At 41.1% G+C, this 15,505-nt stretch overlaps 1 protein-coding gene and 1 pseudogene across 2 annotated transcripts in view; one reads left to right on the top strand and one right to left on the bottom strand.

The window, feature by feature from the left end:
• MELK (maternal embryonic leucine zipper kinase) overlaps window positions 1-10,510 on the bottom strand; it is an 81,591-nt gene extending 71,081 nt beyond the window's left edge. Inside the window, exons 1-3 of one of the 2 annotated variants that reach the window (XM_059072170.2) lie at window positions 10,324-10,510; window positions 3,081-3,176; window positions 1,711-1,796 (exon numbers count right to left, since the gene is read on the bottom strand). In XM_059072170.2, coding sequence (XP_058928153.1) covers window positions 1,711-1,796; window positions 3,081-3,138 — 144 coding nt within the window. In that variant the 5' untranslated portion in view covers window positions 3,139-3,176; window positions 10,324-10,510. The remainder of the gene's footprint in view (window positions 1-1,710; window positions 1,797-3,080; window positions 3,177-10,323) is intronic. The other variant, XM_067039699.1, reaches the window with a different exon arrangement.
• Window positions 10,511-12,735: 2,225 nt separating this feature from the next.
• LOC131761408 (large ribosomal subunit protein uL30-like) lies at window positions 12,736-13,471 on the top strand (annotated as a pseudogene).
• The last annotated feature ends 2,034 nt before the right edge of the window (window positions 13,472-15,505 follow it).

Genomic DNA, 15,505 nt, shown 5'->3' with positions numbered 1-15,505 from the left:
AGTGTTTGCTGTGTCCAAGTAAATCAGTCATACTAAAGTTATAACTGAAGTTGAAATTGCTTAAGGGAATTAATCAGTTTTGTAACCAGTGTTTAAATGCTCAAGAAAAATGTTTTTTACTACCTTTTTATTAGTTTAATAAATACAGTATTGAGCACTGAAAATAAAAATATTGAAGGAGAGCCTGAATTGTCAGTTGATAGGTTATTAAAAATAATTTCTGATATAGATCATTGTGTGATTTTGGCATATATTTCAGAAGCAGTTCAAAGAATTGAGTGACATTATTATAACAAAACATATTCTCTTTGACTAATTTATGTATGTTAATCAGCACTTCCATCCTTAAAAATAAAGTAACAATTGATATTAAACTCTGTCTCATCCTAACAATAAGAGAGACCCCAAAAAAAGTCCAACGTGTCTAATATAGATGCATTTTCAGTAAACTGATTTTTATGTTTGATAATTATCAACACATAAAATGTTTGCGTTGTTTTACTCAACTGTATACTAATAATAATTATAATGCTAATTCAATCGCAAAGAATAAGAAACTTTTTTTAACACTCAGATTTTTGGTCAGAGGACAAAAGATTAAAAAAATTTTTTTAAATTTATCTCCAAAAAAAGAAACAATCACAGATGCATACTAAGAGACTAGTGAATTCTCAGCAGAAAGAGACCAGAACAAAGCATAGAAACCAAACCATACAAGGGATGGTAGAAAGAATTAGAAAAAAAAAGACCACTCAGGATGACTTCAAACACTGGGAAGGGTATATAATGCCCAAAGACCATCAAAAGAGACAGATCTTCCCTTAATAGAAAAACAGAAAACTTTATGCACATTATAGCCAAGATCACAAATTAAATGGGCTGCTTTAGAAGGTAATGAGCAACTCAATCCTAGAAGCATTCATATAGAGGGAAAAAAGGCTGATTAAGAAAAGGATTTCATAATTTCTAATAAAAGTTAGAATAAATTTTGAATAAAATTTATTCCTGAATAAAATTCTGGGACATAAGATCGATCTATACTATAAAGTAGATCAACATTTAGTAAGGGTATCATTGGAAGATAAAGAAGAGAGATATCAATACCCAGAAACACCTACAAGACTATGAAACAACTGCAGAAAAATGGACCCTGTCGACCTCAAATACGTGCCATTGCCCTGTATTAAAATTAAGAACAAAGTAACCCCTTCCCCAGATTACATTTTTAAAATTTTATTTATTTATTTATTTATTTATTTTGGCTGCACTGGGTCTTCATTGCTATGCACAGGCTTTCTCTAGTTGCGGCGAGCGGGGGCTACTCTTTGTTGCAGTGAGCAGGCTTCTCATTGTGGTGGCTTCTCTCATTGAGGAGCACAGGCTCTAGGCACGTGGGCTTCAGTACTTGTGGCTTGTGGGCTCTAGACTGCAGGCTCAGTAGTTGTGGCGCACAGGCTTAGTTGCTCCGCAGCATGTGGGATCTTCCCGGACCAAGGATTGAACCCATGTCCCCTGCACTGGCAGGCAGATTCTTAACCACTGCGCCACCAGGGAAGTCCCCAGATTACTTTTTAAAACCACAGATTTATACATAACTGGCTACGGAAATGTTATTTTAATAAAAGAGCAGTAACTAGAACATTAGAGCAAATTCAAATTTTAATTCACAAAACTGATCTATAAATATTTTTTAAGTAATGTTAAGCTTACCCCTAGTGCATTTTTATCCATGATTTTTATAGCTACCATTTCTCCAGTGAGGATATGGAAGGCAAGTTTGACCTTTGCAAAGCCACCTAAGTATGGGAAAATGTATTATGAAAAGAGAAGCAAACGAACTTAAATATCATCATCAGAGCAAACTGAGAACTCAGGCACAAATACCTTTCCACATACTTTTATAAGGATCTATTGATCTATATTTTCCTGAAGTTTGTGGCCCTTTCTTCTTGTTGCTTCCAAAGTGCTGGCCATGATCCTAACCTCTCCTCATCCAATGACTAACTAAAGACTCTTCTTTGCCATGATAGGATATCTTTAATTTTGCAATGAAGAAGTAGGAAAAAAGAATTCATTCTTTAGAAATTTGTTTTATAATTAACATTGCAATTAAACCTGCTTTATAATTAACATTGCCAGAACACAATATAAAGTTGGAGAGACAAAAGACAAGTAATATGAAATTTCCATTCAGTGTCAAAACTGTAAAAATAAGCAATTATGTTTCAAAACTGGCTCAAAAGCTGGATAAATGTCTACATTTAGGTATCTAAAAGAAACTGTCAACTTAGTACTTCTAAAAAGAATCTCCTGGCAGTCCCTCCCATGGTCTTCCTCATCTCAGTAAATGGCGACTCCATCTTCCCAGGCGCTCAGGCCAAAAATCCAGAAGCCAGATTTAGCCCCTCCCTTTTGTCTCACACCACATATCCAACCCTCCAACAAATCACACTGGCTCTGTCTTCAAAAATATATTAATGTTTACCTTGGGAGAAAGGAGGCAGGCACTGACTGGAAATTTCTATGTCCTGATCTGAGCAGGGAACATATGGGTATATGTGTACAAAAACTCCATCAAAATTAGTACACTTTGCTTATTTTACTATGTGTTATGCCTCAATAAACTATACTTAAATGTACGTATGTGTGTGTATGTCTGTATACAGAATCCCACCCCTTTCTATACACAGAATCTCACTACCTTCAATTCTGTCACCATCCAAGTCACCATCATCTCCAGTATCACTCACCTAAATTATAGCAATAACCTCCTAACATCTATGTTTTTCCATCTTTGCCCTCTCCCAGCCAGTCTATTCACAACCAAGCAGCCAGAGTGAACCTTAAAAACAAAAGGTCAGACCACTACTTGGCTCAAAACTCTCTAGTGACTTTTATTCTAAATAAAATGAACCACAAGGCCCCTCCCACAATTCTCCTCTCTCTTGCTCCACTTTTTCTTACTAAAATAGGTTGAAGAATTTTAAAACTACATAAGTTAGGCTAAAAAGCTCTTGGCTACCCAAATATACTATACTCTCAAATAGATGACCTATCCTCTCCAAGAAGAAAATAATTACCTGTTCCAACAGTTTCATATAATTCATAGTATTTGAGAAGTTCATCATAATCTTTCATAGTCCTCCTGGAAGTTTACTCAAAATTATAAAAAGAACCTGTAAGACAAAAACAAAAACAGTACATGATCAAAAAAGGAACTATTAAGAGACTATCTCCTTCATTCTTATTGAGATCCCTAAAAAATAAAATCAGAGCTACTGTATTAAAAAAAAAAAAAAAAGGAGAGACTATCTCCTTCATTCTTGTAACTACAAACATAAATAAGTCTTAGGCATATAAATGATACTGGAAAAACTGATTAACCATATAAAAAAAAATGGATTCCAATCTCACACCATTCATAAAAATCAATTCCAGATCAAATAAAGACCTAAATATGAAAGGTAAGCCTTTAAAAGTTTTAATAGAATATTGTCATCATTTCAGGATAGAAGAGGATCTTTTAAATAGATACAGAAAGTGTTAATCATAAAAAATAATAATAGAGAATTCTCTGGCAGACCAGTGGTTAGGACTCCACGCCCTCACTGCCGAGGGCCGGGTTCAATCCCTGGTCGGGGAACTAAACTGCCACAAGCCGTGTGGCAAGGCCAAAAATAAATAAATAAATAGATAGATAGATAAATTTTTAAAAGCTAGCATTATTTAAATAAATAAATATTAAATAACATTGAAATTAAGAATCTCTGCATATCCAATGACATCATTTAAGAAAAAAACAACATAAATATGAGAAAATATTTGCAACACTTATAACAGTGGACTTTTATCCAGAATACATATACTCCATCACAACAATATAGAAAAATACAACCCCACAGAAAAATAAGCAAATGAAATAAAAAGGCATTTCACAAAGAAACACAAATAACCAATAAAAACATGAAAAAAGGCTCAATTTCATTAGTCACAGGGATATGCAAATTAAGACCCCAATGATATATAATTTTAAGATACATGTAATGAGATACATATTTTATTATTATGCTTCACAACTTACGTGTGTTACACATACTCTTATTTATTTATTTTTTTGTTTGTTTGTTTATGGCCATGTTGGGTCTTTGTTGCTGTGCACAGGCTTTCTCTAGTTGTGGCGAGCAGGAGCTACTCTTTGTTGCGGTGCGCAGGCTTCTCAATGCAGTGGCTTCTCGTGTTGCGCAGCATGGGCTCTAGGCATGTGGGTGTGCTTCAGTAGTTGTGGCAAACAGGCTCAGCTGCATGTGGGATCTTCCCGGACCAGGGATCAAACCTGTGTCCCCTGCATTGGTAGGCAAATTCTTAACCACTGCGTCACCAGGGAAGTCCCTATACTCTTAAGTATATATCAAATAATTTATAAAAATAACACATACACACTACTATATATAAAAAAGATAAACAACAAGGACCTACTATATAGCACAGGGAACTCTACTCAATATTCTGTAATAACCAGTATGGAAAAAGAATGGTTATATGTATATGTATAACTGAATCACTTTGCTATACACCTGAAACTAACACAACATTGTAAATCAACTATACTCCAATACAAAATAAAAATTAAATAAGTAAATGAATAAATAAATAATAAAAAATTAGTTGTAAAAGTCTTAGGAGGTCTTATTTGATTTTTGTCTTCCTGAGTTTTAAAATTAACTAGAACTACAAAACACCATGGGGTGAGTACATATGAGGTCATACTCATACCAGCTTTGTCTTATTTGGGGAGGATAAGCTCCTAGTTGACTTTAACTAGAGATTAGCAATGTATATGTCAGAACTGCTAATGCAATCAGACTATTAACTCTGAACTTTCTTGTATGCATTCATTTAACCATACAGATGTGTTTACTGAGCAACAGTGATGCGCCAGACCTGCACGTGGCACCAAGGCTATAACAGGGAAGAAATATGGTTCCTGCCCTCATAGATCTTGCATTCCAGTGGAGAAGACAAAAGGAAAATTAACAGACAATGAATTAAATCATTATAATTTGTAATAAAGGGCTTCCCTGGTGGCTCAGTGGTTAAGAATCCGCCTGCCAATGCAGGGGGTACAGATTCGAACCCTGGTCTGGGAAGATCCCACATGCCTCGGAGCAACTAAGCCCATGTGCCACAACTACTGACCCCACGTGCTACAACTACTGAAGCCCACACGCCTAGAGCCCGTGTTCCACAAGAGAAGCCAACGCAATGAGAGGCCTGTGCACCGCAACAAAGAGTAGCCCCCGCTCAACACAACTAGAGAAAGCCCACACGCAGCAAGGAAGACCCAACACAGCCATAAATAAATAAATAAATAACAATATGTAATAAATACTGGGGAAAATAAGCAACAGTGGTTAGAATGGGTCACTGAGAAGGTAACATTTAAGTCAAGATCTAACTCAAAGAATGAGAAGCAAGAAAAGGAAAAGCAGCCCTTCTCATCAAAACTTGAACAATGTTTCCAATAGGAACTGTGCAGGACCATGTAAACAATGTTTCTATATGAAGCAGTTAAAATGATAATGTTCCTTTATTTGACAGACTGCTGCGTTCTCACCAAGGACATCCTCAGCACTACCTCATTCCTCCCACTTCCTGCTTCCTCAGATACCCAAATGCTGAAATGCTCCTGCTCTTTGACAGTATCCATTCCAAAACTGGTCCTTGGGACTTCCCTGGTGGTCCAGTAGGTAAGACTCCTTGTTCCCAATGCAAGGGGCCTGGGTTCGATCCCTGGTTGGGGAACTAGATCCCACATGCACGCTGCAACTTAGAGTTCGCACGCCACAACTAAGAGCCTGCATGCCACAACTAATAAGTCCACATGCTGCAACTAAAAAAACAAACAAACAAAAAACTGGTCCTTGCTTCCCCAGCACAAGCCCAAATCCTGTAAGCCCCTTTCAATTCACTCTTACTGAGATGCCCAAGATCCTAGGGTGTATGGTTTCTCTTGCTGCAGCAAGCTAAGTATACCTAATTGTTTTTTAATTACAGATGTGTCCCTAAAGGTCTGTGGTTGATAGGCCTTAACAGGAATTGGTAACCCAAAAAGAATGAGAGGAAGAACATTCCAAAAAGAGAGAATTTAGGTGCAAAGATCCCAGAGGAAGAAAAGGCTGACATGTACTGAATTGAAACTGCTTTTAGAGGTACCAGGAAAAGGAAATGCAGATTTGGAGCGGGGACAATTGGTTAGGCATATGGGAAAAAAGAAAACTGGATCTCTACCTCACACCACACACAAAATCAATTACAGTAAAGACTGTAAAGTGAAAGACAAACAATTAAGACAGATAAGGCCTTACCCATACCAGACCTATAGCTAGGAGTGGCAAGAGGAAGAGCATGGAGATAACAATTAGAAAAGCAAGAATTCGAATACAGTTTCATGGAAGCCAAGAAGGAAGGAAAAAAGCAACACTACTAAAAAGAAAGTTTCTAGGAAGTAGATTTCTAAATAAATATGGAAGTGCTCCTATACAGGTTAAGTAGGTTAAGTCCTAGGACCTGAGTTTAGGTACTGCAAAGTGGAGCTTTCTTATAGGTAGACATGGGGTGCAAGCTCTCTGAACCTATATAGATACAGTTTCTCTAAGGAGCTCTTGGAGGCTAGTGTGACAGGACAGGACTTGAGATTTCAACCTTGGAAAGAGATGTTCCCACACCCCTTAGCAAGCCACACAGGAATCAGAGGGGCCCAGGGAAGTGGAGGTCACTGAGTCAGCACAGCACACCAAGGGCTCTAGAGTTCACAAAGAGCTTTGAGTCCAAGACCCAGCTAGTGATAAACTCCTTTGCCTGGTCTGACTCCTGTGCACAAATCTCCTTCTGCGCCCTAGCAATGGACTAGGTATGGCACCACAGAGTTCAAGATCCCAGGACCCCACTCTCTGTAACACTTAGAAAGATTAGGTAAATATATGCATAGCCAACTGGGACTTGGGCAAAGTTATACCTGGAAAGGGCAAAACTCATACATCTTAATTAATGCCTCTCAGTAGTGGAAACCTGGTGCTAGTGCTCATTTCTAGAGCCAGACAGTCTCCCTTCACCAACAGGCAGGGCTTTAGCAAGTCTGCTGAAGGCTCTGGGATTGGTTAAGTGGCCAACACCATGTTTACTACTTTCAAGTTCTCTGTTCTTCATCTTGGCTCATCCAGAGCTGAGTGGCCAGAATGTTATTAAACCTTAATAATGGTATGACTTTGGAAGACCTAGAGTATGAGTTCAACCTCAGGACTGTGGTGAGTTTATAAAGGAAAAGACAGAGCAATAGGTAAGGTCCTTGCTACAATGAAGATGGGTAATCTTCTTAAACTGAGGTGGAGAAAAAAATGAATGAAATTATCAAAAGCCCAAGAGACACAGAGGATTTTTTTTTTTAAGATCCCTTTAAATTTCCTTACAAAATGCCTAAAGCACTCTGATTCCAGGAATCATTTTACTTGGAGACAAAAGGTATGCTATTTAGCAAGTAAAAAGTCTTCAAAAATTTGGTCAGTGAAATGAACACTAGAGCAGAAGTTCTGGAAGGAAAAATATCAAAACCCAAGGAAAAAAATTAGCTTAAAAAAAAAGGTTTTAGTAGCAATGTCAAAGCTGAAATAGCAAGAAAGATAAAGATCATGGGCAAAAGACATTCTGATCCAATAAACAATATTAGTCATTTCCTAGGAAGAGGTGGCATTGAACCAACTTAATAAGCAGGTGGAACTTTTAATCTAGCTGAATCTGCATGAACAGCATAGGCAAACAAAGGAAGCAAAGTCAGGTCCTGATACTAGCGGAAAGCTGGTGATATAAAATGAAATATTTCTGCTTCCACTGGAGTGGCAAAAGTTGTTCCAGGCAAGGAGACAGCACAGAGGACATATTTATTCTCCCTGGGCACCTGAGACACAGGATGAGAAATATCCTTACTAATTCAGAAACCTTTTAAAGGGCATTTGTTATTGGAGCAAATTGGGAATGAAGTGGAACCACACCCCCAAAACACAGGAATCGCAGGACTGAGAATTTTTAAAACAGTCAAAAATAGCAGTAAAGGTATAGAGGTCAACACAAGGCTAAGAAATCTTTGGGATTCTGATGATGGAGAAGAGAACGAGCAGGACTTTGGAAATGGGGGAATGTTAGGCTATAAATCTGTTTAGAAAGTGGTCTGCTATAAAAGTAGGCTATCAGGTTCCTTAGAGAGCAAAGCTCCAACTAATGCAGTATTGGGGTATTCAGAACACAGCGGTTAAAGAGGAAACACAAACAGACATTTCAAAGTTTAAAAACCATGAGATGGAGGCAGTTCCCTGGTGACCTAATGGTTAGGATTCCCGGCTTTCACTGCCATGGCCTGGGTTGAATCTCTGGTCAGGGAACTGAGATCCTGTAAGCTGTGCAGCTCGGCCAAAAAATAAAAATAAAAACAAACAAACAAACAAAAAAAAACATGAGATGGAAATGGACAAAGGGAAAGAAGCAGGCCTTAGGAAGTATAAATAAGACTCCTAATTGCCACCACTGCACATGCCTAAACTCCATACAAAGGACTGGGCTATTTCAAATTGCCACACTCAGAAAGAGAAAGCAATTGGTATGATGTTGGTCATTTTCCCAGATAGGGATATAAGAGTGTCATAACCAACTTCTTGACAGAGTTTTCCCAAATGAGTTTTGAACTTCCAGGTTATGGCCTCCAGTCAACTAGCAGAGATCAACTCACACCAGTGTAAGACTAAATCACACACCTCTTCTTTTTCTTCCTTCCATTTTCTAATCTACCCCCTTCCCTCAAATCACACCATGTCTTTAGGTGAGTAATACCAATGTGGCCCTAAATTGTATTGACTGAATCCAGGGAACATCATATTTGCTACTGTGCAAGAAAACTGGTGTTTACGTTGAAAAACTGCTATAATGATAACAGATTTTACTTGGTTTTTAAATTTTGTGGAAGTGGAGCTGGTTCTAAATATTCTGAAGTGCTCTCTCTGTTTATCCTCTAGAGTCTGGAACTACAGAACACAGGAAAGACTTTTGACTGGAGTAACCCACTTGCTGCTAAAGGAAGTATATGATCAGTCAATGTGGAAGACAGCCTCCCAACTGTGGATAATGAAGAAGGAAACTAGACCCCAGACACCTGAATGTCCTTCTGAATGTGACTAAGTAGAAGAACTGGAGCTATATACAATTGGGGTCTTGAACTTTTCTGAGAAAAGAAGGAATTGCCTAGATAGTGGGAGAAAGTTTATCAGTAAATTTTATAAGACAGCAACAAATTGGGGGCATTTTCCTACCAACATAGTCTTATCTGGGCTATGCTATTACCTGCTGTGTAATACATTTACATTATCTAGTGAGCTTGGTATGACAGTGATGCTATTTCAAATGAGAAGTAAAATACAGAATGGCATATAATGTGGCCTTGTAATACATTTAATTAACATACTGTCCTGCTCCCTTGCAGAGGCTTCTGGGAGCACCAGTAAAGAGGCATTCACTCCAAATACTGAAAGGACAGATCCACTGGTGAGACACGCCCAAGAAGGTGCAGTAAGGATGTTTCTGATTTATCCCACACAACACAGAGATAGAACCAAAATATGAACAAAAAAGTTAGGAACACTGGGCTCTAAGCAAAACTCCAGGCACTACCTTCCCCCTTTCCACTACCAAGGAGAAATACCAATTGTGAAGCTCAAGGACAATTATTCATCCTAGGAGCTAGAGGCCTGATCACTCTCCCGGGACGCCCTCCTTTGGAAGTCTCCCTTTTTCCCACTGGTCTCTCGGTGGGTCACTCCTTTTAGTGCTATAGTATTCGGTGCATATTCCCCTTTTAGTGTTAAGCCTCTTAAGCCACTACTTTGGGAAGGTGAAGGAAAAGGAAGGATTTGGACTCTGAAAAGGGGGTGATAAGACATAACACATTTCCTTTTTTACTTAACTGCCTAGTAAATTGACTTGTACGAACAGAAATAACTCGAAACCCTTCTTTGAACTTTCCCGGAGACCATCAGTGTCATGGAAACATGGAATGGGAATTCACATCTATCACAGCCTCCTAGGTGGCAAGCGCTTTACCTCACCGATAACCCGGAGGCGGATACGATCCCTATCCCACTTACAGAGGAGAAAACCAGGGGTCGGAAAGGCTATCTCATCCAAGGAACCGTACTCATAAGGTGGGACTCCAGTGAAGTTCCCCAGTCTCCTGTGAGCCAGGAGCACTCTGGGCCCGAGCCCACCCACGCGGGACTCACTGACCTGAGGGCGGAGGGCCGGGAGGGACTGGGCCAGGCAGAAAGACAGACGCGCCGGCCTGCCGTCCGAAGCGAAGCGGCGAGCGCAGAGAGCTCCTACAAACTTTTTGGATGGTCACGCTCAGGCCGTTTCCGCCCGCCAAGTGAATCAAACCTCGCGCGCCGGAAGGGGCGGGGACTCAGCGGCGTCTGGGCGGTCGCAGCGAGGAGGGGGCGCGGTCGCCCTAGAACAGGGAGCGAGGAACCATGGCCAGGGAGTGGCATAGCCAAACCTCTGGAGCTTGCTGAGAAGTGAGTTAAGGGCTTGGTCTTCGACCTGGAGTGCCCCTCCCCGGAGGGCACGTGAAGATTTTCGTGGTGTCGTGAACATACAAAGTTTTTACATAATTCAACTTTAAGTTATCTTTCCTAAAATTGATTTGCAGAGAAGTCGCTAGCAGTCACAGTTCTCATTTTCGTCCTCCCCTTGCCCAGTGGCCCTTCTCCCATCCAACTAAAGACATGTATATCGCTCCCCTCTAAAAATCTTACTAAAATATGTTGCCACGAGGAATAAAACCCCCAGGGGACAAATTGTCCATTAGATAGCTCAAGGTACCAGAAACACCTACCTAGCATCATAGAAGTCCTTATAATACGTTTTACTGTTTGGTCATTATTTGACTTTCAAGGGCTGTATGAATTACTACAATTGTAATGATAATCCAGAAGGAAAAAAAAGTATAGCAAGGGGAAAGAAAAAAATATTAAGTATGAGTTTATATATGTAGTTTTTAAATAGACTTTTTTTTAAAGAACGGTTTAGATTCACAGGAAACCTGAGGGGTACAGATTCCTCCTAAACTCTGTCCCAACCACATGCATAGCCTCCCCCATTATCCATATCCCCCACCAGAGTGGTACATCTGTTACAATTTATGAACCTACATTATCACCCAAAGACCACAGTTTACATGAGGGTTCTCTCTTGGTGTTGTACATTTTATGGGTTTAGACAAATGTATAATGACATGTCTTCACCATTATAGTATCATACAGAGTAGTTTCACTGCCCTAAATTTTTCTGCTCTGACTACCTGTGAAGTGGAATAGTGTTATATATGTATTTTTATTGCAATGAAGTGTGCTATTGCACTGGATAAAAGATATTCAAGCAAAAAAAAAATTACACTAAGATAACATTCTGTGGAACCGAAATATGAGTTAGGAGAAAAAGGAGGGAAAACATGCAAGTTAAAAAGTAAGTTGGGGCTTCCGTGGTGGCGCGGTGGTTGAGAGTCCGCCTGCCGATGCAGGGGACACGGGTTCGTGCCCCGGTCCGGGAAGATCCCACATGCCGCGGAGTGGCTGGGCCCATGAGCCATGGCCGCTGAGCCTGCGTGTCCGGAGCCTGTGCTCTGCAACAGGAAAGGCCACAACAGTGAGAGGCCCACGTACCGCAAAAAAAAAAAAAAAAAGTAAGTTGTTGGGCTTCCCTGGTGGCGCAGTGGTTGAGAGTCCGCCTGCCAATGCAGGGGACACAGGTTTGTGCCCGGGTTCGGGAGGATCCCATATGCCGCAGAGCGGCTGGGCCCGTGAGCCATGGCCGCTGAGCCTGCGCATCCGGAGCCTGTGCTCCGCAACGGCAGAGGCCACAACAGTGAGAGGCCCACGTACCGCAAAAAAAAAAAAAAAAGAAAATTATTTATTTTGTTCATGTAATTTTTATCAGATAATAGTGGGTATCAAATCATTCTGGTATTTCCAATCCATTGCCTATTTTTTAAGGACTTACAACTTTACTTTCAGAGGTTTACAATAACCAGTTGTTTTAAAAAATAATTACAGTTAATCCAAAAATTAAAACCTTTGTGACTATTTAAAATTATAACGAGAGAATGCATGGTGGGAAGCCATTCAGTGTTTATAGCCTGGCCTCCAGCATTATGAGATACAGCTGAAACGGAAAGGGTTGGGTTTTGAAGATGACACAGCTCTAAAAAGCTTGGAGGCAGTGCACAGGAAGCTTTGTGCAACTCTTGGCAGGAATAAGGGTTAGCGAGGCCTCCGCGGTTCACTGCTGCTAAGAAGGCGCAGCAGTCCTGGTCGCCCCGCCATGAGGTAGAACAGCAGTACCCAACCTTTTTAGCACCAGAGACCGGTTTCATGGAAGACAATTTGAACATGGGATGGGGGGGTGGGTAATGCAAGTGATGGTGCAGGAGGTAATGCAAGTGATGCGGAGTGGCAGATGAAACTTCGCTCTCGCTAGCTGGCCACTCACCTTCTGCTGTGTGGCCAGGTACCGGTCTGCGCCCTGGAGGTTGGGGACCCCTGAGCTGGAGTAGACGTCTCTATGGTCAAGTAAACATAGAGCCATTCCTCTTTTCCCCACCCAGTGGGGCTGTGCATGAGCAGTAGCCGCAGTATGGGAAACATGGAGGAAGAGCAAAGAAGGAAGATCCCTTTGGTTCCAGAAAACCTCCTGAAAAAGAGGAAGGCTTATCAGGCCCTCAAAGCCACCCAGGCAAAGCAGGCGCTTTTGCACAGGAGGAACAGAGGAATGGAAAAAGGTCAAGTTTAAGCAACTAAAATGGTACCTACATGATTCCTGGCAGCAGCTATGTGACAGGGTGCACCTCAGACGACTAGAAGTGAAACCTCATGGCTTAAAAGTGCCAGATAAATATTCTTTGGCCTTTGTTGTATTCATCCAAAGGATTAATGGGGTGAGTTCACTGGTGCAGAGGACTATTGCAAGACTTCGCCTGAATAAGATTTTCAGTGGTGTCTTTGTGAAAGTAACCCCTAAAACCATAAAAACGCTTTGTATAGTGGAACCTTATATGATCTGGGGATTTCCAAATCTGAAGTCTGTTTGGGAACTCATCTTGAAACGTGGACAAGCCAAGGTCAAGAACAAAACCATCTGACAGACGACACAGTGATTGAGGAGCACCTGGGGAAGTTTGGTTTCATTTGCTTTGGGAGACCTCATTCATGAAATTGCCTTCCTGAGGAAGAATTTTCAGTTGATCTCAGGGGTTTTGCGCCCTTTCCAACTCTCAGTGGCCCATCAGGCTACCAAGAATAGAGTGGGTTTCCTCAAGGAGGTGGGCTCACCTGGCTATCGAGGAGAAAGCATCAGTCAGGTCATTCGGCAGCTGAACTAAACCCAGAATATCTGAAAGCACAGTGCATTTGGAAGCATGTGTTTTTGTTTTATGGAATTGTTACCCAGTATCTTCAAAAAAGATTATTTTCTACTATATCTTCAGAAACTGGAGGGGAAGTATCAGGGAAAAGATGGTGATGTCATGGCAGGCACTTTTCATCCCACCCCAGGTCCAAGGAAACATTCCTGTGTATTTTCGGTGTTGGTCACCATCCATCTCTGAAACCAGCAAAAGACTCATGCCATGCAGGAGGGATGCTTTGTCACATCTTCTATCCTGAGGTTTAATGTTGGTGAATGAATACCCAAGCATGAATACAAGACAGCAGTGGACCAACCCCAGGGACATACTTGAACCTAGGGGTTCCTAGGGCCTTGTTTTGGAAAGAATTTTAAGTACAATTAGAGAGAAGCACACAAAAGCAGTGCTCGGTTGTCTCTGCTGTGAGTCCATGTTCTAACTTCAGTGACAGCGTTGTGAGCTCTCAGACTTACACAGAACTCTTAAGTGTATACGATGGCTTCCTTATCCTTGCCTGCAGCTGGCTGAATGCTTTTCTTTAGCTCAGGATTTTAACCTGTTCTTGGATCTATGAGAAGGGAAGGATGCTTTCCCCAGGAAAACATGCAGAAACTCCAGTTCCCTCTTGGAAGTTTAGAGTATTTGTAGACCCTACTCAGGGACCCATGCACCTTATGTGAAGAAGTCCTGCACTATCAGGATTGGTCACCCAGGCTCTGACCTTCCTAGTCTCTTCTGGTTCCATGGCCTATGGAAGACCAAAGCTTACCAAGGTAGTTTTTTCCCTTCAAGCCAAATGAGTGTTTCCTTTTAAGAACACGGTGGTAGATGACTGAGTCCCTGTGCCATCTATGACTCAGGGAAATGCCCACCATTTAGTTCTGCTGGGTTTCAGGACGGAATTTTCTGGTTTCCCTGATGATCAGTCCTCTTCTTAAACCCAAATCAGGAAAGAGTGAACCATTTTCTTGGTTTGGCATGGATGAAATTAGCACTATTTGGTCTTTTAGGCTGCAGGCAAGCAGCTTAATTGGACCCTTTCCTTATATAGTCTAGACTCCAGAAGTATTGCTCTCTACCCTGCAAGTAATAATGTAGACCAACACTCCTGGAGATGTTAGACCTAAAAAGAGGGTCTGACCCAGCTTGTGTTTGTCATCAGTGTCCACCCCTAAATGGGCCTTCCCTCTGCTCCTGTCACTCAGTTGCCTCAACTTGCCATCTAAGCAGTTGGTGAGGGTGTGCCAGGCCCAGCTTAAGAGCTGAAAACATGCTTAACTATTGTGTCCCCTGGTCCTTTAAGATCAGCTCTGCTGCAGTTTTGGTTCATGGGGCGCTCAAACATATTACTGAGCCCAAGCTCATACTGCTCGCCACCCAACAGGCCAATAAATGGAGAGATGAGTTGTTGGGACAAGGAATAGCCACTTTATTCAGAAAGCCAGAAAACTGAGAAGATGGCAGGCTCGTGCCGCAAAGAACCATCTTGCCTGAGTTAGAATTCAGGCTTCTTTTATACTGAAAGGGGAGGGCGTAAAGTCAAAACACTTGCTGGTTCCCGTCAGCCTTCGGAGGGGATGTGTTATTCGTTCACAGGTGAGCCTGGTCAGCTAAACAAAGGTATTTTAGCCTAATGCTCATTACCTGGGAGGCAGGGTTACCAGAGATTGGCCGTTATGTATAATTTAAGCTTATAGGCAACATCCCTTTACTGATTAACTTGTAATAGAATACAGAACGTTCTTCCCTATTACACATAGCTGTGAGATTGAATTGGAGGTATTAACAGTGCCTTAAAATGTGCCAGATTATGAGGTAATTAAATTGGTTGGCTCAAGAGTTAACCTGCCAGGATTAGATGTTACAGATGTTACTCTGATACTGTGAAACATTGTAAAATCAGATGACTTTAAAATGATGTGTCAAAAAGTATTGGGAAAAGAGCAGCTGTGAGTGTGGAAGCCCAGGGCTTATATCCTGGATCTGTCTTATACTAAATATGGGAATGTT

The sequence above is a fragment of the Kogia breviceps genome, chromosome 8 (assembly GCF_026419965.1).
Source record: "Kogia breviceps isolate mKogBre1 chromosome 8, mKogBre1 haplotype 1, whole genome shotgun sequence".
NCBI lineage: Eukaryota > Metazoa > Chordata > Mammalia > Artiodactyla > Physeteridae > Kogia > Kogia breviceps.
Note: the sequence above shows the minus strand (reverse complement) of the source record. Positions and strands in the feature narration are given on the sequence as shown.